General features: G+C 39.6%; 1 protein-coding gene and 1 long non-coding RNA gene across 2 annotated transcripts in view; one reads left to right on the top strand and one right to left on the bottom strand.

Moving 5' to 3' along the window:
- The window catches only part of LOC126416248 (uncharacterized), a 260,962-nt gene extending 260,072 nt beyond the window's left edge, over positions 1 to 890 (bottom strand). Inside the window, exon 1 of the long non-coding RNA XR_007575421.1 lies at positions 650 to 890. This is a non-coding gene — a long non-coding RNA (uncharacterized LOC126416248). The remainder of the gene's footprint in view (positions 1 to 649) is intronic.
- On the top strand, positions 652 to 13,411 carry LOC126416247 (uncharacterized). The gene is made up of 3 exons (XM_050083869.1): positions 652 to 899; positions 1,093 to 1,214; positions 10,677 to 13,411. Exons 1-3 carry the CDS (start codon positions 800 to 802, stop codon positions 11,454 to 11,456), a joined length of 1,002 nt encoding a protein of 333 aa, XP_049939826.1. The 5' UTR covers positions 652 to 799; the 3' UTR covers positions 11,457 to 13,411.
- Positions 13,412 to 22,291: the final 8,880 nt, after the last annotated feature.

Genomic DNA, 22,291 nt, shown 5'->3' with positions numbered 1-22,291 from the left:
TAGTTTCGTACACGAGCAAAACTAAGAAGTGACATTTGGTATAATGGACGCTATTTCGCATCTTTCGTCGACATGTGCTCAACGAATCTTGGAAACCAACTCAAAAAGTGTTACAGATTACGTCTCTGCAATGACACGTTCACATAATCTGGAATAGTTATTGACAGATCAGCAGAGCATACACAAATATCCTATTTTACGTTCAAATATCCGCTCCATGGCTCTAGGCTGCAAAAATAAACAATATAAAGCTTCCTCCCTTTCTCCAACACTATTTCACTGAATGTCAAAACATTGATGGGCAAATATTTCAAGACAGTAAAATCAACAATAAAATAACAATTATCCTGAAAGTTATACAAGACGCTACTGCAGACAACTATCCTAATAATCGCACTGAAATTACAATAGCTACACCCTTTTATCTTCGTTTGTGGTATTTTGATGCACGGTGTTGGTAAGAACCACCTGCAAGGTAAAGGTATGCACGTGTGACTGACTATTTAATATAAACAGTGTTGTATTTTTCGATTGCACGATTAAGTACATAATCCAGATGCACTGAAAAACGTCATCGGGTACTCACGGATATTCTCTGTCATTATTATCCTAATAGTATAGGAAAAGTAATATTTAAAATGAAACTTACCTGCCGGCTGGCCGTATATTACAGGTGTCTTCTGTGAAATTTGAATTGGCGTTCGAGGTTTGTCTTTTGTAAATCGAGTATTGTACTTTCGATACAAAATTCGATTCGCAGCAGAAGGCTGGTGTTGTAGTGCCGGATAGTGCATTAAAAATGGTGGTGAAAGACAAAGAAGAAGTTTCCGAGCAAATAGAATGGAATGTTGAAACAGAAGTGCAGTTATTTTATGCTATGATTGGCCACAAACCCGTTGGTGAGTAGTTTTCATCCTTCTCAGTCTTCAACGTATCTATTCTCCCTAACCTAAACATATGTAAACAATTGAAATGGAATTGTATAATTTTGTCGTTTGGCAACCATACGCTTTTTTAATGAATGATAGTACTGTAACTTAGGCAAATTACACTGCTCCGGCTTTCAGTTAATTCATTTTGTGTATTATTCAGGTGTTAACAAGCACTTCCAGATGGCTTGCATCCTTGAGAAGTTCAGAAATGCTCTGAATAAAGACGTTTCATCAAAAGTTATATGGGATCATTTGGACACAATGTATGACATGCAGGCCTTGGTATGTGTGCTTATTTGATATGAACCAAATAGCAATAGAATCTCTCTCTCTCTCTCTCTCTCTCTCTCTCTCTCTCTCTCTCTCTCTCTCTCTCTCTTATTATACCTTCGTGTGTGTGTGTGTGTGTGTGTGTTTTGAGAGAGAGCTCTGCCAAATCTTCTATCGGTGAAATCTTGTGAACATATATGATTGAGGTTTTGTTATGTACTGCTAATCATGGAAGAGGAATTACAGACCTTGGTTGTTGTACTGCAGACTGATCTATAGCTTAGCTTGAGGTCTAGACTGTGTTGTGTAAGATAGAATTTGGTTGATAGTTGGCAAAGTTGAGGACTGTGAATATGAAATAAAGGTTGCAATACCAGGTGATCTGTGACACACCCCAATGCCTATGTTTGCATGACATTTAACTCAATTTTCGTAACAAATAAATGAAATTGAAATGCAAAATCAGTAAAGGTTTATTACAAAACAGGCAAATCTCCTGTCAGTATTTTGGTGCTTATACAGTACATCTATTATGAAAAATGCATGGAGGGCATTAAATATTTCTTATCAGTTTTCTTTTTAATCTTATTCATTCACTGTTACTACTTTCATCTATTAACAACAGTCTCCAGATCAAAAACTGACATAGCAGCAAATGTAATGCGTAATAATGCATATGTTGAGAAAATATCCCCCATCAGAAAAAGTAGTTTTCTTTCACAATGCATGTTTTTTCATGTGCCGTAAGATGTCGAATGGCATGCTATGTCAGTCTGAAGATGATTATTGTTAAGATCTAAACTTTGTAATCAGTCATCAATTTCAGTGTGTCCACAGTATAAATTGAGGTTTTAGAGAATAGTTCTTCTGGTGTATTGCGTAATCACTGTCTTTCTGCAGTAGTTATTCAGTATGTCTACAAACATTATTCAGTGTACTTTACAGTGAATACAGTAAGGGACAAAGTCTCTTAAAATCTCATAGAATATAGTCTGTGTGACACCAAGCTCCATGTCTGAGCATGTACAAGTATTTGCACATCACGTAAACATTATAGAGATGGTTACTGTCATGCTGAGTCAGTATAGATAATTCAACATGCTATTAGTGGACTCGTGCAGCACTGAACGTTCTGTCAGAGATTTTACAGTGAATAATGTCCTCTAGGTCACAGATAACAATGCAGGGGTCGAGAAGAAATTTTTGGTACTTGTCATCAGTTTTGGCCAGTGATGTAATGTCAGTGGCTGCTGTCCCATCACCTTTTGGTGCACATATTCATAGTTTTGTTGTTTGCTGATGAAGCCAGTAAATGTGATAGTAAAAGAAAACAGGTTGTGGTGACACATTGATCTGTAGCTTAGCGTGAGGTATAGTTTAGACTGAAAAATAATAGTTTAGTTGTGAGTTGGCAAAGCCAACAAATGTGATACTAAAAATACCTGGTTGCGGTGACAGACTGATCTGTACCTTAGACTTTTAAATTGCCAAGAACATTTCGTTGTTGTCGCCATGTCGTTTATGGTGTTTGTCACTTCAACCAGTGATTAACTTCCTGAAAATTAACTGACTGGCACTGCCTAACTTCAAAATGTAATATATGATTTAATTGTTAGATAACATTGTCAGATCTTACAGAGACCTACTGCTGTAGATTGGTCATAGAGGCCACTTGCAGAAGAAACTGAAGAGAGGTTGTAGGACACAGTTGTCATTATTCTAGAGCCAATGAGAAGCCATTACTGTATTAAAAGGCTTCTTCCTATTACATTTAAACTTTGTATGTAGGTTTTCACAGGCTGGATTTGTCTTCCAAGTCTGCGCCAGTTCAGGTTTTCCACCATCTCAGAGATGGCCCTCACAAACCTGTGACCTTTCCTGCCATCCTTCTTTGTATAGATCCAAACTCTCCCGTCAGTCCTATTTATTGTGTGTCCCGTACACTGGAGCAAAAGCCTAGGCTGGGTTGTGTGAGTGTTTTGTAAGCAATCTCCTTCGTAGATTGATCGTATTTTCGCAGTATCCTGCCAATGAACTGAGGTCTGGCACTTGGTTTACCTACCACTGAGCTGTGTGAATGTTCTGCTTTATATCTTCTCAAACTGTTACATGCATGTATTTGTATTACTTGACAGGTTCCAGTTGTGACTCATTGTAGTCAACAGATAAGTTACATTTTGTTTTGTCAGCTGGAAAATTTTACATTTCTTACTTTTAATGTTTGAAGAAAATTACCACTCATTGCATCACTGCAGAATGTTCTGAAGATCTGACTAAATATTTGTGTAGCTTTTTTCAGACAGTACTTCCTTATAGATAACTGCTTCATCCACACAAAATCTGAGTTGACTATTAATATTGTCTGCCTGGTCACTAACATACCACATGAACATGAATGGTCCCTTGGGCATACTGAAAGTTACTTTTGCATTAGTTGATGGCTCTCCATCCAAGATAACTTGCCACATTCTCCTGACAAAGAAATCCACAATCTACTCACAAATTTTACTTGCTACCCCGATTGATCATAGTTTTGTCAGTAACGGTTGGTGTTTTACTGAGTTAAATGCTTTCCGGAAATCAAGAAATACTACATCTACTGACTGCTTTGATTAAAGGCTTTCAGTATGTCACGTAAGAATGGTGCAGGCTGGTTTTCACATAGTCAGTGTTTTCAAATCCTTGATGCTTGGAATGGAGGAAGTAATTATATTCAAATACCCATTTGAGCTCATCATACGGTGTAAAAGTCTACAACAGATGATTGTCAATGGTATGGGATAGTAGTTTTGTGGATCACTTCTGCTGACGTTATAGACAGGTGTGACCTGCTCTTTCTTCCAAATAATGGGAAAAGTTTTTAGTTAGAGAGATCTATGGTATACTATTTTTAAGAGGGGCTACTCACCTGCAGGTGCAAATTCGGTGTATAATGTGATAGGGTTTCCATCAAGCTTGAGTTTTGTTCAGTTTTGGCAACTTCAGCTGTTTCTCAGTGCCAATGACACTATCTGTCTCACTCTTCTTTGTTACTCTGAGAGAGTTAAACTGTGGTACACTTCGTGATTTTTCTTTGTGAAGAAACACTTTGAAACAAAGTTTAGTACTTTTGCATTTGCTTTGCTTTCCTCAGTTTCAGTTCCTGTGTTATAAGTGACTGTCTTGACATTAACTTTGGTATCACTGATGCCCTTTACATTTAACCAGAATTTATTTGGGCTTCAAGAGAAGTCTTTCAATATGCTTCTTCTATTATAGTTGTTGAAGGCTCCATGCATTACCCGTGTGACAACCAGATGCATTTTGGTTAGCATTTCCTTGTTTATACTCTTATGCTTTGTTTTACACGTGTTGTGCAGTAGCCACTGTGTCCCTAGAAGTATCTTTACAGAGATTGTATACAGTGGACTGTCCCTTCCATCACAAAACTGTTCCACTAGACACATACAGGTATGTATCCAGTGCTTGGTCACCTGTTCTTCTAAACTCCTACCACACTCACTCTAAATGTTCCTGGTGAGACCTGAATGTTTTAACTTCATAATTGAGTTATGACGTTATTGCCTCTTTGTCTAGTTTGAAGAACATGTAACAACGTCTTCATCTTTAAGTCACAGCTGCCTCGTGGTCATTACTACTAGTTTCCAAGCAGACATCTTAAAGAGGTCAGGTGTATTTGTCATTAGATCTGATGTAGTTGCAGCATGAGTGGGCTTCTGAACCACCTGTTGTATTAGTTTCGTATATTTTTTGATGGCACAATCAAGTAGCATTTTCAGTGCCATAACCAGTTTTGACCAGCAAGTGTTCATCTTCAGACCAAAGGACCATTCTCCAAGAACTTTTCATTGCTTTAACAGTATTGTATTGTTGACAGGGCAAAGGAAGCAGCATTCTTAATGGAGAGCAATCTACAGATTTAAAAGTATGTTGAGTGCACCCCAGGGACGTGTGACAGGACCATTACTATTCACAATATGTAGAAATGATGTAGTACATAACATGGGAAGCTCCACAATGTTGTTATCAGGTGATGCTGTTATGTACAGAGAAGTCACGGTGCTGAAAAATTGTGGTGAAATGTAGGAAGAGCGTGGAGGATTGATGCGTAACACAGGGATTACCAGTTGACCTTCAATATAACCAAATGTAATGTATTGGACATGAAGAGGCAGGATTACACATTATTGTGTGATTACACAATTACTGAACAGTCACTGGAAGCTGTCACATCAATTAAATATGTGGGTGTATGAGTTTAGAGTGATTTCAGGTGGAACGATTGCAGGGAGGGCAGATGCCAAATTGGGAGTCATGTGTAGGTAGCGTATAAAATGTGCATTCAGCCAGTACTTAAGTATTGCTTGTCAGGCAGGGACCCTTACCAAACAGCGCTGATAGAAGAAATAGAAAATATCTTAAGACAACCAGTGTGTTTTTTCACACGTTTGTTTAGTAAGCAAGAAAAAGTCGCAGGGATGCTCAGCCAACTCCTGTGGCAGACTCTGCAAAAGACACATTGTACATTACTGTTAAAATTTGTGGAAGAGTCAAACAATGTGTTGTTTCCTCCTACATATCTTGAAGAAGACCATGCAGCCAAGATTAGAGAGATATTTGAGCTCTTATAAAGGCTTACAATCAATCATTTTTTGAGTAGACAATTCACAACTGCAACAGGAGAGGGGGAAGTGTCATTGGCACCCAAATAACCCCCACCACTCACCGTAAAATGACTTGTGAAGTATAGACGTACATGTAAGTGTAGAGCATTGCAGGATTGCAAGAATTGCAGTGTCTTATCTAGAGTGGGTGACTGCAAACAGCATCTGACCCAGAATGAGCATCAGAACCTAGCTGGAGCACTCTTCCTGCCTATGTGGAAAGAAGTGAGAAGTTGCCACACTACTTTTTTATTAGACGTACATAACATGAACCTTTGTATAAAAGATTCTAGAGTTAAATTTTCCATTTACTCAGATCTCCCAGAGGGGAATTTACCAAGGCTGTATACTGAGAGTGAAAAAGGGGTGGGGGGGGGGGGGGTAGAGGAAATGGAAGGAAAGGAAAAACCATAATGGTTGGAACATGGAATGTCCTGACACTTCTAGAACAAGGCAAATAATTAAAAAAAAAGTGAAATGCACAAAAACAAACGGGTTGTACTTGGTATGAGTGAAGCAAGGTGGGGAACTGGTGGAGAGAGTAAGTTTTGCTACTTATAAGAGAGCTGGCTCTTATAAGAGTTGGAATACTAATAGTCAAGAAAATAAATGGAAATGTCATAAGAGTTTGAGTGAAAATGAAAGACTGAAAGCTAATTGACATCCTGACAAAGAGTTAGAGGAGTGCTATGAGTAGATAGGGAAAGTAATGGAAGAGGAGGAAATAGGAGCATACATAATAGTTATGGGAAACACAAATGCAGTTGTGTGTGAGGTAAGAGAGAGGGCAAATTTCTTCTGGAGTGACAGTTGTGGCTGGAGGAACAACAAAGGATAGGTGTTAGTAAACTTCTATAAAAGGAACAATCTGATGGTAGGAGGCAGCTTGTTAGAGCACCACACAAGTAGGAGGTAAACTTGGAAATCAAAACTCAATGACTGTTTATGAAACCAACAGAGGTCTATGAATAGCTTGAGAAATGCTAAAAGTTACCAAGGAGCAGATATCTGCTCAGAACACAACCTAGCTATTGGAAAGCTACATATTATTCTAAAGATGGTCTAGGAAGGTACAAACAGGGTAACATTAAATTTACAAACAATAAAGAAAGAGGGAAAACCTGAAGTAAAAGATTACTTACGGGAAGACTGAGAATCAGTGAGCCAGGCAATATTTTTGATAGACTGAAAAACTTTAGAGAGTTATTGGAACAAGTGCTATGAATAAAACCTAGAGAGAATGGGGAAAGTATGGATAACAGACAAAATGATTTGTAAAGTAGAGGAAAGAAGGAAGTGAAAATTATAAATACTGAAGAGGGGGAAAAAAGAATGTATAAGACCATAAATAATAGCATTAAGAAAGCTGATAGGTTGAGCTAGATAGAAGTGAATTGGGAAGAAATTAACATCAAATGATTTGTTAGAGATGACAGGTATTACTTAATTTATAAAGAAGCATTGGGGTTGATGTGTGAAAAGGAGAGATGAAAGAGGGTCGTGGAGATAGAAATGGAGGATTGTAGGATGGTTAATGAACCTCACGAAGTAAAGGAGAGATGGAAAGAATGTCATTTTGTTATATGAATACAGTGAAGACAAAAGTCAGAGCAATTTGAACTGGAAGTAGGTAGGGCAACAACATTCTATTTGAGTGAGTGGGAGTTAGCTCATAAGGAGGTGAAAAATGGGAAAGACACATTGCTTGCTGTATTGCCTGCAGAAATATGTAAAACCTTCGATGAAAACGGAATGGAATAACTGTTAGAAATAAGTACGGGAATATACTGAAATGGAGAGTGGCCTAACAACTTGGATCTTGGTACCCTCTGAAAGAAAAACAACATAAGAAAATGTAAGGAATATAAAACTTCAAGTCTGACACCACATGCGACCATTGTTTTACTGAGAGTGGTAATCAGAAGGATATATAGCAATCTGAATAGGTTCATGGGTGAAGAGGATGTGGTTTCAGAAAAGGGGTAGTCACAAGAGATGCTGTAGGCTTACAAAGTCCTTGGAGAAAGGTACATTGAAAAGAATAAGGAGTTAATGCTATTTTCATTAATTTGGTAGAAAGCCTTTGCTAGGATGAGGTGGGTTAGACTCATGCTTAACCCAAGAAAACACTGCATTGACTGGAAAAAAAGTAAAGTGGCTAAAGAGTTATATTTAAGGAAAAATCTGGAGTTGCTTTCTCCAGCAACGGGACATGTCTGTATCCAATAGCATTCATATTACTGAATGAACACAACATATTTGTTTATAATTTTTAATTTTATGCGATAAAGATTGAGTGTTAATATTAGTGAGATTGCTAGAGTGTGGATGTAAATATAAATGGGATTTCGTTTTGCCGATGAACTCAAAGAAAATAAAAAAATATATATAAAAAAACTGACACATCACAAAGGATTTATCCAGATGGGACGGATATCAGTAGAAGGGATGTGCATGTACAGACAAACAAATTACAATTATGGAAAAAATGGGTGATTTATTCAAGGGAAAGAGCTACACAGATTGAGCAAGTCAATAATGTGTTGGTCCTTCTCTGGCCCTTGTGCAAGAAGTTTGGCTTGGCATTGATTGATAATAGTTGTTGGATTCCCTCCTGAGGGATATAATGCCAAATTCTGCCTAATAAATGCATTAGATTATTAAAATCAAGCTGGTTGGAGGACTTTACACATAACACCCCAAATGTGACCAATTGGGGAGAGATCTGGCGACCTTTCTGGCAAAGATACGGTTTTGGCAAGCACAAAGGCAAACAGTAAAAACTCCCATCATGTACGGGCAGGCAATATCTTGCTGAAATGTACCCCAGGATGGCTTGCTATGAAGATAAACAAAAAGGAGTGTAGAAGATCATTGACAAATCACTGTGCTGTGAAGGTGCTGTGGATGACCATCAAAGGGATCTTCCTGTGAAACTAAATGGCACCCCAGACCATCACTCTTGGTTGTCAGTCTGTATGGTCAGGTTGGTATACCACTGCTGTCTGGGGCATCTCCAAGCACGTCAGGCATTTCCAGACACATCTTTACTATTCATCAGCACTTATTTCAAAGTGGTACTTCTCACTGAAGACTATTTTACTCCACTCAGTGACATTCCAGGCTGAAGACTTGTCTGGAGACATCCCAGACAGTGGTGGGATACTAACCTGACTGTCATGTACCATACAGAAATGAGTGATGGCCTGATGTACATTTAGTTTTTACAGCAAGGGCCCTTTGGTTGTCACCTGTGGCATCATTACAGCACAGCAGTACGTTGGTGATACTCTATGCCCAGAACCCTCCACCTCCACACCTCCACCCCTTCCCCCCTTCATGGAGAGCCATCCTGGGCTTACATTTCAGTAAGATAATGCCTGCCTGCACACGGTGAGAGTTTCTACTGCTTGTCTTTGTGCTTGCCAAACCTGACCTTGGCCAGAAGGATTGCCGGATCTCTCCCCAATTTAGAAAATGTAAAGCATTATGGGCAAGGCCCTCCAACCATCTCATGATTTTTCATGAATTTGGCACGATATGCTTCAGGAGGACATCTAACAACTCTACTAATTGATGCCAAGCAGGATAACTGCTTGCATAGGAGCCAGTGCTGGACTCACATGTTATTGACTTGCTTAATTTGTGAAGCTCTTTCTCTTGAATAAATAACTCAGTTTTTCTAAAATTGTAATCGTTTGCTTGTATGTACATGTAGATCACATCTATTGATTTCCATCTCATTTGGATAATTCCTTCATGCTACATCTTTCTTTCTTTCTTTCTTTTTTTTGTCTTGGTGTATTTTACATGGATTAAAGCTGTGTGCTGCACTAAGGCTATGATCCAAAACCTTGCTGTCTGTGGGCAAGGCTCTAACCCATTTAATTCCCAAATAAGACACACAACCCATCCTCAAAGCTTCACTTCTGCTAGACATCAGTCTTATTTTACATACCTTATAGAAACTGTCTTTTGTACCTTGCTGGAACAACACTCCTGGAAGAAAGAATACTGCAGAAAAATTGTAGGCTGTAACTAAGCCATTTCTCCACAATATTCTTTCTTCCAGGAGTCCTGTTCCAGCATGGTATGTGAGTGTGTCCATGAGGTATGGAAAGTAGGAGTGAGAGATAGCAGCTGTGAGGACAGATGGAGAGTCATGCCGGGGTAGCTCATTTAATGTTATCCATAAGTATCAAGTTTCTGGGTCCAGTCCCAGTCTGGCATACAGTTTTAATCCCAGGAAATTTCAAAGCAGCACATTCTCTTCTCAGAATATTTTAATGAGCCCCCAATAACCATTGGTTTTTGAAAAAACATCACCATCAGTATTCTCAGAAGGAGAAACACCCTACTGACTGCATAATTATGGTATCTTTGTGTATACCTAAATCATTTGAGGTGATGCTGGAAAAGGTCCTGTGGAGAGTTCACAGTAGATGCAACTGCCCTCCCCCAATCTGTCTCCAGTTAAGATAACATTCTATCTCTAATGGCTGTGATGTAAGTGACACGTTAAACTTCAACCTTTCCTTTCTAGTACCTTAAAATTTCCTGACATTTTCTCATTTTCATATGAAGTAATAATGCTTGTGTCCAAAGCCAGTGCCGATATTTCACGTCACTATCGGTGCTTGATCATTGGAATAGCGCTCTACTTTGGTTTGAAAATATGTTATTTTAGATTGCTTATAAGATTGACATTACTTATATTTTTTGTTGGAAACTTTGTTCTGCTATTTTCTTTTGTACATACTTTTGATGCCACTCTTTCTTTTCTCATCATATCTTCCTTTTATCTTTCAAGGATGACACCGAGAACCTGCCCTTCCCTAATGATGATAAGGACTTTTGTCTTCCTGAAACAGAGTTTGGTGAGTTGATGGAAGAAAAAGTGAACTCGGGCTCTAGTATGGAACAATCATCCACGGATAATGAGGTCAAGAAAGAGCCAAAAGCTGTGAAAGATGTGATTAAAAAGGAAGTGAACAACAAAGAGGTAAAGGAACCTGTCGTGAAAAAAGAAGGAAAAGAAATCAAAGACACATTCAAGGAAATAAAAAGGGAGTCCAAGGAACATACAAAGGAACCCAAGAAAATCAGCAAAGACAAAGACTTTAGAAGAGAAAGTAAAGACAGTAAAGATGGAAAAAAGGAAAACAAGAAGGAAGTTAGGGAAACGCCGAAAGAAATTAAGGTAGAATCTTTGGAGAGTAAAGATGTCAGGTCACATAAGGTACACCGAACAAGCACAAAAGAAAGAAGGGAGAGTAAGAAAGATGATACAGACAAGGATGATACTGCAGCCACGTCTTCCATAAAGAAAGAACGCTCCAAGGACTCACACGAACATAGACAGGAAGATACTCCAAAACGTATTGCTAGTGGTGTTGGGAACAGTAGCAGTGGTGGGGGTGGTGGAGCAAACAGTGGGAGTGGCACTGGTGGAGGTGGTAGTGGTAGCAGTAGTAGCAGCAGCAAGCGTTCAACAAGGGGCGCTCTGAAGCCAGATGATGTAAGTTCCAGCAAGTCATCGAGTCCGATCAGCGCACCTACTCCTCCCCCATACAAAAGGAGAAGAACATGACAATTACGGCGGTATTAGATGCTTCCAAGTTTTGTTTTGTGAAGCACCTTGACACTTCAGTATTTGTATTAGTAATGTCTTAAACAGCTTTACATCCAGAAGGAATAATTTCTCTTTCACAAAGAGATAATTTTACCATTCTTTAAAGGAAGTAATGTTTCTGTGTGCATGCATGAGTTGAAATTACAAATGCAAGTAATTCATCTCGAGGAAATTTATGGTTAAATGGGTCCAGGCAATAATATTTCAAGTTACATAACAGGAAGATGAAATCATATAATCCTAAGAAGATCCCATACCAATGTGTATAAATGACCACTTGTGGGAAATATGAAGAAGCTTACAGAAAAAGATGATGGCAACTTCTGATTCAAGACAAACATCCATCACTCTCAACAATGACTGTAATCTTAACCCCTTCGTGTACTGGCAAATAGGCTGTGTTTGATGTATAAGACATATTACCTTGCTGGTTGGTGTGTGTTTTATGCAGGCTATGAAGCTTGTTTATTTGTTCTGTAGAAACAATGTTGTTATATTTTGTTGTTCTTTGCTTTATGTAAGAAAACACAAATTTTCCTGTGATTTGGTTGTTTGAAAATGTGGATTGTGACTTCAGTATGGTCTTCTGCTTTTATAATTAGTAGTCGTCATGAATCTATTCTACAGCTAAAAAGTATGTATCTCAGTAAGATCTGACTATAGGAAAAGGGACATAATTGTGTTTTAGCAGTTAAATTATTCAAGTATTTATTTAACATATTGTCTGATCATAAATGCAATGAAATATTTTGTGTACAGAGCTCCCAAGAAATAGATGCATTGTTGCATGCACACCATAATCTAATGCAGTATTTGAGTAGCGAAATTGTGTGCAGCAATTAATAAAAGCATGTTGAGTTCAGCAGAAGCAAAATCATTGATTGTGAATGAGGTTTGTATCAGTGTGAGAGTGACGTAGTTGCATAATTTTGACATCAATTCAAATAGTTTATGGTGCTTGATAGAATTAGAAAACAAATCTTAACACACACTTTAGGTACAATAGGTATCTGTTGAAATGTCACACAAAGCTGGAATTGGTTCAGTTAAATGTGCAACGTTTCTGTAGTACAGAATAATCTATAGATTTGAAGTTAGTTATAAATATACAAAATATTGGCTATAGTGGTGCATTTTAAAATTGGCTCAGAGACTGGTAATAAATATGTTCTTAATAATATCAGTCGCTACAAGATAAAAAAAAATAAAAAAAAATGGATTCTGAAATTTTCAGAACTATAGAAGTTGAATGTAGAGTAATCCAAGGAATTAAAAAATTCTGTGGAGAAATAGATTCCTCCGTGGATTCCGTATTATCAGAAAAGCAAAGACCATACACAAGTATTTCCAAGATCAACGCAAAGACAATTTGGAACAATACTGAGCATGAAACTAATAAACTTAGCCAGGCAAATGATGATCTTTATTAGTTTCTCCATGTTCTGATGGTGCTAATTCTGCTGCTGTAAGTTCAATTAATAAAAATCTGCTCTAGTTGCTAATAAGAATGTTATGATGCCCACAACCTGTTTGACATTGCCTCTTTACAGCATATTTTTCAGATCTCTGTGAAAATGACCAGTTGTAAAGGCCGAAAACAGTCAAGGACTTAAGTTCTTATTACCAACTGGAATGGTTTTTCATTAATTAAATGATCAACTAACTAATGACAGTGTGGCGGCTGATCTGAAATTCAAATCATTGGCCACAAAATTTAACGAATTCTTCCTGAAAATAGCTGAAGACATAGACAAAAATTGGACCATCAAAAGACATTGGATACTTTGCGAACGGACACGCATTTCGCCAAATCAACTGTTAGAGAGATCACAAAAATTATGAGGACACTGAAAAGCATTAACTCCCCCTGGTGATTCAGTTGAAGTATTTAAATCTTGTGCTGGCTTCACAGCCGCCCCCCCCCCCCCCCCCCCCACCTCTCTCTCTCTCACACACACACACACACACACACACACACACACACACACGTGCACACATACATATTTCAATTAATCTTTGCAATCATTCAATAAGTCAAACTATATTTCCTCAAAAGCTGAATACTAACTGTTTATCATGACTAGTACTGACTGACTCATGCTGATAACTGTGGTGTTACTTTTAGATTGTAAATAGAAGAAAAGATGTCTTTTGAAAGGAAAAAGAGAGCCCCAGCATTTCAGGAAAGTTTTTGAAATGTGGCACTACAGAAGAATGCTGAAGATTAGATGGGTAGATCACATAAAAAATGAGGAGGTATTGAATAAAACTGAGGAGAAAATAAATTTATGGTGTAACTTGACTAAAAGAAGGGAATGGTTGATTGGGCATATTCTGAGGCACCAAGGAATTGTCAGTTTATTATTGGAGGGAAATATGGAGGTTAAAAATTGTTGAGGAAGAAGAGGTGACTACAGTAAGCAAGGTCGAATGGATGTGGATTGCAGTAGTTATTCAGAGACCGGCACCGGATAGAGTAGTGGGGAGCCGTATTAAACCAGTCATGAGATTGAAGGCCACAACAACAACAACAACAACAACACACGTAACTGAGTCAGCTTCAGTGGCTGTCTCTACCTGTTCGAGTGTAACTCGATCCGGTCCTCACTCCTGAAGGACCTCCTTTGCGTCTGCATTCTGGAAAATTATTTATGAATTAAAAATGAATGAATGAAATAGACTGTGACACAGTAGTTTCAAGCAATAGCATTTTTCACCACTTTTTCCTGTATTAGTCCCATAGAACAGCATTTCTTGAAATTTTTTTAAAAAAATTTTTGTACTACCATTGCTGATGTTTCCAACACAGTTCGCATTAATATGAAAAGTAGCAATTTAGTTTTCTTTATTTACATTGTAGTGAATATATCTGTGATAATGCTGATTAATCCTTGTGTTGTTTCCTTATAAATTGCAGAAGTACTTTCTGTTCACACAGCTTTTCTGGCTGATAGCTGTAGTAGGAGCTTTGACTATTGGCTCTCTCTTAGCTATCAGACATAATCCTTTATGGAATGTAACAATATTATGAAAAAGATGGTTGCCTCTCCCACACAGCAGAGATTCTAAGTTGCAGAAAGGCGCAACAAAAAGACTGTGAGAAAGTGAGCTTCCGGCCAACAAGGACTTTGTTGAAAATAGACAACATACATGCACACACGCAAACCCAACTCACGCACACATGACCACAGTCCCTGGCAGCTAAAACCAGACTGCAAGCAGCAGCACATGATGGGAGAGTCAGCCAGGTGGTGCGGAGGAGGCTGGGTGGTGAGGGGGAAGGATACCGGGGCAGGTAGGTGCAGTCGGGAGATTAAATGGTGGGCTGGCGGGGGAGGGTGACAGGAGGGGGGTAGTGGAAAAAGAGAGAAATAGAAAGACTATTGGCGAGTTGGTGGAATAGAGGGCTGTGTAGTGCTGGAATGGGAACAGGGAAGGGGCTAGGTGGGTAAGGACAGTGACTGATTAAGTTTGAAGCCAGGAGGGTTACAGAAACGTGATATATTGTAGGGAGAGTTCCTGCCTGTGGAATTCAGAAAAGCAGAAGTTGGTGGTAAGGATCCAGATGGCACAGGCTGTGGAAAAATCATTGAAATGAAGAACTTCATGTTGCATGGCATTCTCAGCATTGAGGTGGTTTTTGTGGCCACAGTGTGCCGGTGGCCATTCATGCAGACAGAGAGCTTGTCGATTGTCATGACCCCGTAGAATGCAGCACAGTGGTTGCAGCTTAGCTTGTAGACCATCCAGGTCAAACCTGCCAACCGCCAGCAATACCTCCACTTCGACAGCTGCCACCCATTCCATACCAAGAAGACCCTTCCATACTGCTTAGCCGCCCATGGCTGACACATCTATTGTGATGCGTATTCCTTCACAGTCCACACTTACCCTCCCAACCTTGTACAAAAACAGATCTTCCTTGCCTTACCTTTCCAGTCACCCAACACCTCCCACTGTCCAGCTACAGAGGAGCATTCCCCTTGTGACTCAGTACCACGCAGGACTGCAGCAACTGAATTACATTCTCAGCCACAGTTTCAACTACTTCTCATCGTGCCTTGAAATGAGAAATGTCCTACTCGCTATCCTTCCCACCCTTCTCACAGTGATACTCTGCCATCCACCAAACCTACGCAATATCCTCATCCATCCCTATGCAACAACTGCTCCCAACTCCTTGCCTCAAGTCTTATACCTCTGTAATAGACCTAGATGCAAGACCTGTCCCATACATCCTCACACCATATACTCCAGTCTGGTCCCAAACATTACCTACCCTCTCAAAGGTAGGCCTACCTGTGAAACCAGTCATGTGGTCTACAAGTTAAGCTGCAACCACTGTTCTGCATTCTATGTGAGCATGACAACCAACAATCTGTCCGCATGAATGGTCACCGACAAACTGCGGCCAAGGAACAGCTGGACCACCCTCTTGCTGAGCAAGCCGCCCAGCTGGATATTCTCCATTTCAATAGCTGCTTCATGGCTTGGGCCATTTGGATCCTTTCCACCAACACCAGCTTTTCTGAATTGCACAGGGAGGAGCTCTCCGTGCAGTATATCCTACATTCCCATAACCCTCCTAGCCCCAATCTTATCCAGCCATTGTCCTTACCCATCTAGTCCCTTCCCTATTCCCACTCCAGCCCAACGCAGCTGTATATTCCAACAACACGCCTTCAGTATTTTTACTCCTCTCCTTTTCCACTACTGCCCCCTCTCCCCTCTCCTTCTAGCCTCCTGCCTGTACCTCATCTGTGTACGCTCCCAAAAGCAGCACTTTACTGTCCCCCACTCCTACTCTGCTATTCCTCCCTTTCTCCACCTCAGCCTCCTCCTTACCTCCACCATCCAGTTGTCTGTCCCGTCATGTGCTGCTGCTCACAGTCTCACTTTAACTGCCAGAGACTGTGTGTGTGTGTGTGTGTGTGTGTGTGTGTGTGTGTGTGGGGCGGGGGGGTGGGGTTCTATTTTTGACAGACGCCTTGTTGGCTGAAAGCTCACTTTCTGACAGCTTTTCGTTATGCTTGCATGCGATTCAGCATCACCGCTACACAGTGAGTTGCAACCATCCTTTTTGTGAAATTGAGACATAGTGCTTTTGACAGATGAAGAAAAAAAAAGCACGCGCGTGCACACACACACACACACACACACACACTCTCTCTCTCTCTCTCTCTCTCTCTCTCTCTCTCTCTCTCTCTCTGCCCCATGTCCCAGAGACAGACTGTGGCCATATCGTGTGTGTGTGTGTGTGTGTGTGTGTGTGTGTGTGTGTGTGTGTGTGTGTGTTTTGAAGGACTTTGTCAGAAGCTAAGAAACTTCAAAAGTGTACTTTTAAGTGTGTTGGTCCACTACTCAACATCACTGTGAGATTCTGATGAGGAGTTACAAAATATCAACTATGAAGTGAAGTGTAAAATAAGCAGCAGTTGGAAGTGACGAGGAACTAATAGTTGAGTGTACATATTGATGTTACAAACAGTGATTGACTGCAGTAACTTGATGTGTTTTAAAATGTTTTCTACATGTAGTGGATTGCTATTTACTGTGATTAGAAGATGAAACTAGTTGTAGAAATTTTTTGCTGAGTCAGCAGTATTTTGTTCACAGATTGAAAGGGCATTGGTGGCCCCTTTAATATTTCAATAAACCAGCCATTATAGCCAAAGGTAGAAAGTGTAGTAAAGATTAAATTGTGTTTAAACAAATGGTGTGAGTAACCTTTCTGTATGATATTTTCCACACAGCCTCCACCAATGTTGAGACAGAATTTGTAAATAAAAATAAAAAAGGTCAAGTAACAGGCAGTGAATAGTATGTGTGCTAAATGAACATCTCTGCGAAAAGTGCTGTTAAATCTTCAGTCTCACTTGTAGTATATGCAGTGGCACTAAGGACAGTAATTTCAGTAAACTGATGTAAGTACCTGCACCATCAAAATCACTGCATGTTAAAAGGGTATTACATTTTGGCCTAATGAATGCCTTAGAATAACTAAAATATGATTTGTAAATGTACACAAAATCTCTCCTATTTGGAGAAATGGGTTTGGTGTTGTGTATCTCCTATTGAGTTGGATCTGCAATTTGTGTAGAATGATAATTTAAACTTACTTTATGGATGGACAGGCTGAGACTGGAAAAAAAAAATTCAAAACCTATTAGTGTGTTTGTCAATTTTTCTGTGATATTTATGTGTGATACATGACGCTCAAGATTTTTGAAAATATTTTCTAGGTCACAATAAATTAATTTAATACGGATGTAGTTATTTTGTGAAATAATTCCTTTCTAGTTACTCAGTGACACATTTCTGTACCCTTTTGGGAAAGCAGGATGATTAAGTTTAAATGGACACCTTCCCAACTACTGGTAAGTAATAGGTCATAAACACTTGCAATACGAAATTGTTCCCAGAATCTGAAGAGAGCATCAGGCGGCTTTTTTCCAGGAGCAGTCCTAGAACGCACTTCCAGAAATGATTGTCACTGTCACTGGTCTCAGCTTTAAAGTTGTGTATTTGGGTTAAATATTATCTTTTGCTTTGAAATATTCTATGTAGCCTGAAGATACAGCATGAAAATTATGTTTATGTGATACTTATGTTGTGCCTGTATAAAATAGTCATATTTGAGTCAGCTGGATGACTTTGACATCTTGCCTCAGTATGTAGACTGCCAACTATTCAGGCATCTTCGGGTGATTGTTTCACTCTGGAAATTGCTAGTTCATGTCACTAATCTTATACCAAAAACTGGTGCAGAGTGCCAGTGTGGCAAAGCTACATGGGTCATACCACACACACTGTATATGATAGGTGCATTGAACTTCATTGCCAAACTCATCTTTCACATTCCAGTAAATCAGCCGTAGATTATTGTATCTGCACTGGACATTCTGTGGATTTTCCTGCCACAGAAATACTGGCTTTGACGAGATCCTTCTCAGATGCAGTTAATGTGAAAATACATATGGCAGAAGATATTGTTAATTATGTAATGGCCTTTCAACTGAATAAGGCATTAGGATCCAATGATTCCTTTAGTATCATTAGAAACAGGATGTATAAGGTCCAGGAGAACTGGGAGATCCGGGAATTTTTTTTTATCTGGGAGAAAACCAGAAATTTTTTTAAAATTCCGAGAATTTTTCGTTGTCTTAGGCTTGAGTTAAATTTTTGTAAGTTTGGCTGGTAAGAACAGATAGTCTAACAAAGAATTTTACTGTATCCCGCTACTGCAGAATAATACTACAGCAATAAAATGTAAACGACAGAATAAAACCGAAATAAAACGAAGGAAATGCACAATTTACCACAACAAAACACAGTGCACACACAAGCGCCTGTGTAAAGCAAACTGTGTCAAAGGCTTTAGGATGAAGACAATAGAATATTTCGTAACAGCAAACTACTTCCGATGAGCGTGACGTAATAATTGTTTACTATTAAGTTCATTTTGAGTAGTCAGCGGGCTCCTGCGTGTGCACAGCTGAGGTGCATATGAGCAATACCTTCCGCTTCTGGCTACTTGAACTGTGCCTGCAGCAATATAAGAAGCAGTCACACTACCCAGAAATTTTTTTCTGGTGCACCTAAGCTGTCATATTCTTGCATGCACAGAGCAGTTTGGGTTGTAGTGTGTATGTGTGTGTGGGGGGGGGATAGTGACCTGTGTTGGGGGATAGTGACGCATGTTTACGTGTAGTGATTTTGCTGCATTTTATTCGTTTACACTTCACACATCAAATGAAAACAAAACGGACTTTTGTGGCCGGGAGGTACCAATGGAATTAAGACATTCACATAGTTATGGAAGGCTAAAATATGTTTTCTGATTTTATTTTATTTCCACATTTTTGGCAGTCAAGCATTAATCGCCTTGCACAACAACGATGCTATTTTTGTTAGTTTACTGAATAAATGTGGCTTTCATTTATATTTTCTGCAAATACAGTCAATTTATAAGAAACGAAACATTCCACACTGTTGGCTAGTTTCAACTGTTCACTGAATTTCAAGTACACCATTTTATCTTCTGGCACGTATGGCATTATGCTATAATAAAGAACCAAACACGAGACAATACATTACTGGTACTCCAAGAAAATTTCATCGTGAAAAGCGCACTGAAAACCTTAATATCAAGTTGGGGCCTACTTCATTGCAAATCTGTACATATGAATGTGTCCTTCAAGCCGAATTATGTATTTTGGTATGGTTTACAAAATTCCTATGATCTTGGAGTATCCTCTGATGTCTTTCTTTTTTACCGTCATGTAAGAACTCCTAATGCCATATGTGTACGAACATATGGGCTTCCTATGTTATCGTAGCTGCCCACGCGCGGTAACATCTGTTCTCTGAAGCTCTCTGGCATCTGCTGAAATGAACCCATGTCGAAGAGGTCATGGGAAAATATTGCGAAAGGTTCTTTGAAAAGCATTATTTTCAAAGGAAATTTTCTTTTACACAGTATGAATTACGTTATGTGTGAGAATGTGCAATGAATTTCTTAAATCGCAGAGCATTTGAGTCTCATTTAAAACTAACACTTTGAGTACCACTTACTTGGAATTATTTCGAGCCTAGAAGACTAGATATTAATGTCATTGTTCAAAATTTTACCAGCACATTTGTGTGACGTATCTTAAAGTGTAACACACACTAAAAAGACCAATATTATATGTGAAAGCATAGCTTTTCTTGTAGCTACATTATGTACATTAATTTAAACCATAAACTTTTCCAATTTGTGTGTTCATGTAACTTCACAGTAATGTTGCTATTGGCTTACTACATCATGTATCCTATGCTCTGAATATCTGCTGTCGTTGGCTGGCGATATCACATGGTGTGATAGCTTACAAAAACGCATCGCAATATCTATTTCAATGCTTTGGAAATTAATGTACTGTATTTGGTGGAATTCGAATGTATACTCTTGTAATACAGACAGATGCAGCGTATTGTAATATGAAAATACACAGCGTACATGTTGCCGCACATCAAAGATATTTCCAAAATGGGCCCCCCCCCCCCCCCCCCCCCCCCGCGCCCCTCCTCCCCCACCCCTCTTGCCGAGTTTCGTTTTCTAAAGTGCCGGGAAGTTGTACAATGGTGTATAAAACCTTTACTATTCGAAGGATTGATGTTTTTACTGCTCCGAGGGAAACTGCACTGTTGGTTATCATGGAGAAAGTGTATTTTTTACCTTGGAAGACTTGTATTTTCATGTGGGGAAAAGTGCGTTTTTAACTGGGAGATCTGGGAAAAATGTGGGAATTTATTTTCCTTGTCTGCGTATACACCCTGTAGAAAGAAAACATTTTATGCCTAATGAAACATCTAGCGACAGGTAATTTTATTAATTTGACTTCTGAATTTTTTTCCTGCATGCCCACATTCACACAGGCATACAGTATTGCCTTTACCTATTTGGCTGTATTCCATACATTAATGAGTATTTGAAGTGGGCACTAAACTCGGCATGTAGTGGCTGCCTGTGTATGTGAGTCTCGACACCAGTTTTTGGTATCACATTAGCAACACTTAATGGCAATTTCAAGTCTAAAACACTCTCCTGAAGATGGCTGAATATTTGTCGGCTGAAAATATCATGTCAAGATGATTGAAAGGTCCACAAATGTGTGCAATGGGCACAATATTTCAGTGATCAGACTTGTTGCCATCATCAGGGGCACTGACGAACTGAAGTCCTGAGGGCATGCGACCAACTTATATCCCATCCTCCCACTAGCCGTTTCCTCTGTGGCCACACGGCGGTGGTCATGGAGATGCTAGCATTAATGTCTGTGGTGGCGTTGACATAGGTGCTCTGCCTGTCTTGGTCATTAGATCAGTTTGTTTGGTACTGGTACTTAAGCCTCGACAAGGTTATAGCCACAGTCGTGGTTGATGAGATCATCCCTGGTGCAAATATCTGGGGCCTCTGTAATGACACTGTCCCAGTATTTGCAGCTCTGTGCCAAGATCCTGATATGTCCGTTCTCCATCACATGATTCTCAGACATACATTGCTCTGTGACTGCTGACTTGTTGGGATGAATTAGTTAGTGTGTGCCTCTGGTTTCTTGGCAACAATGTTCGACGTCTGTCCACTATATGTCTTTGCACTTTGACACAGAATCTGTTATATGCCGGCCTTCTGCAAACTGAGATCGTCTTGACGCCTCCTAATAATGATGTTGTTTCACAGAGAATGCAAAAGACAGTTTTTATTCAGTGCTTCTTCAGTATGCATTTGATTTTTCCTGATAGTGTTCCAGTGTACCGTATAAAGGTAATGACTGCCTCTTCCTTAGTGACTATTTCCTCTTGCCGGCCGCGATGGTCTAGCGGTTGTAGGCGCTCAGTCCGGAACCGCGGGACTGCTACGGTCGCAGGTTCGAATCCTGCCTCAGGCATGGATGTGTGTGATGTACTTAGGTTAGTTAGGTTTAAGTAGTTCTAAGTTCTAGGGGACTGATGACCACAGATGTTAAGTCCTGTAGTGCTCAGAGCCATTTGAACCATTTTGAACTACTTCCTCTCCACGGGTTGTACTGTTGTGGTGGTGCAGAGAGTGTGCCTAATCTGCCACTCCGGGTGCCCGTTTTTTCTTAATACAGTTCTGAGATGTTCCAGCTCCTGGCGCAGACACTCTGCATTTTAGATGGTGTGCACCCTGTGTAGTAGTGTTTTAGAACCCTTTTCCTTTGGGAAGGGTGGTGGCAGCTGTCTGCATTCAAATGCAGGTCAGTGCATGTTTTCTTCTGATACACATCATG

The sequence above is a fragment of the Schistocerca serialis genome, chromosome 8, assembly GCF_023864345.2.
Source record: "Schistocerca serialis cubense isolate TAMUIC-IGC-003099 chromosome 8, iqSchSeri2.2, whole genome shotgun sequence".
Classification (NCBI taxonomy): domain Eukaryota; kingdom Metazoa; phylum Arthropoda; class Insecta; order Orthoptera; family Acrididae; genus Schistocerca; species Schistocerca serialis.
This window is presented reverse-complemented; position numbering and strand designations above follow the sequence as displayed.

Coding starts and splice junctions, on each gene's coding strand:
- LOC126416247 (XM_050083869.1), top strand. CDS start 800: ATGGTGGTGAAAGACAAAGAAGAAGTTTCCGAGCAAATAGAATGGAAT. Junction 900..1,092: donor GATTGGCCACAAACCCGTTG/GTGAGTAGTTTT, acceptor TGTATTATTCAG/GTGTTAACAAGCACTTCCAG. Junction 1,215..10,676: donor TGTATGACATGCAGGCCTTG/GTATGTGTGCTT, acceptor TTATCTTTCAAG/GATGACACCGAGAACCTGCC.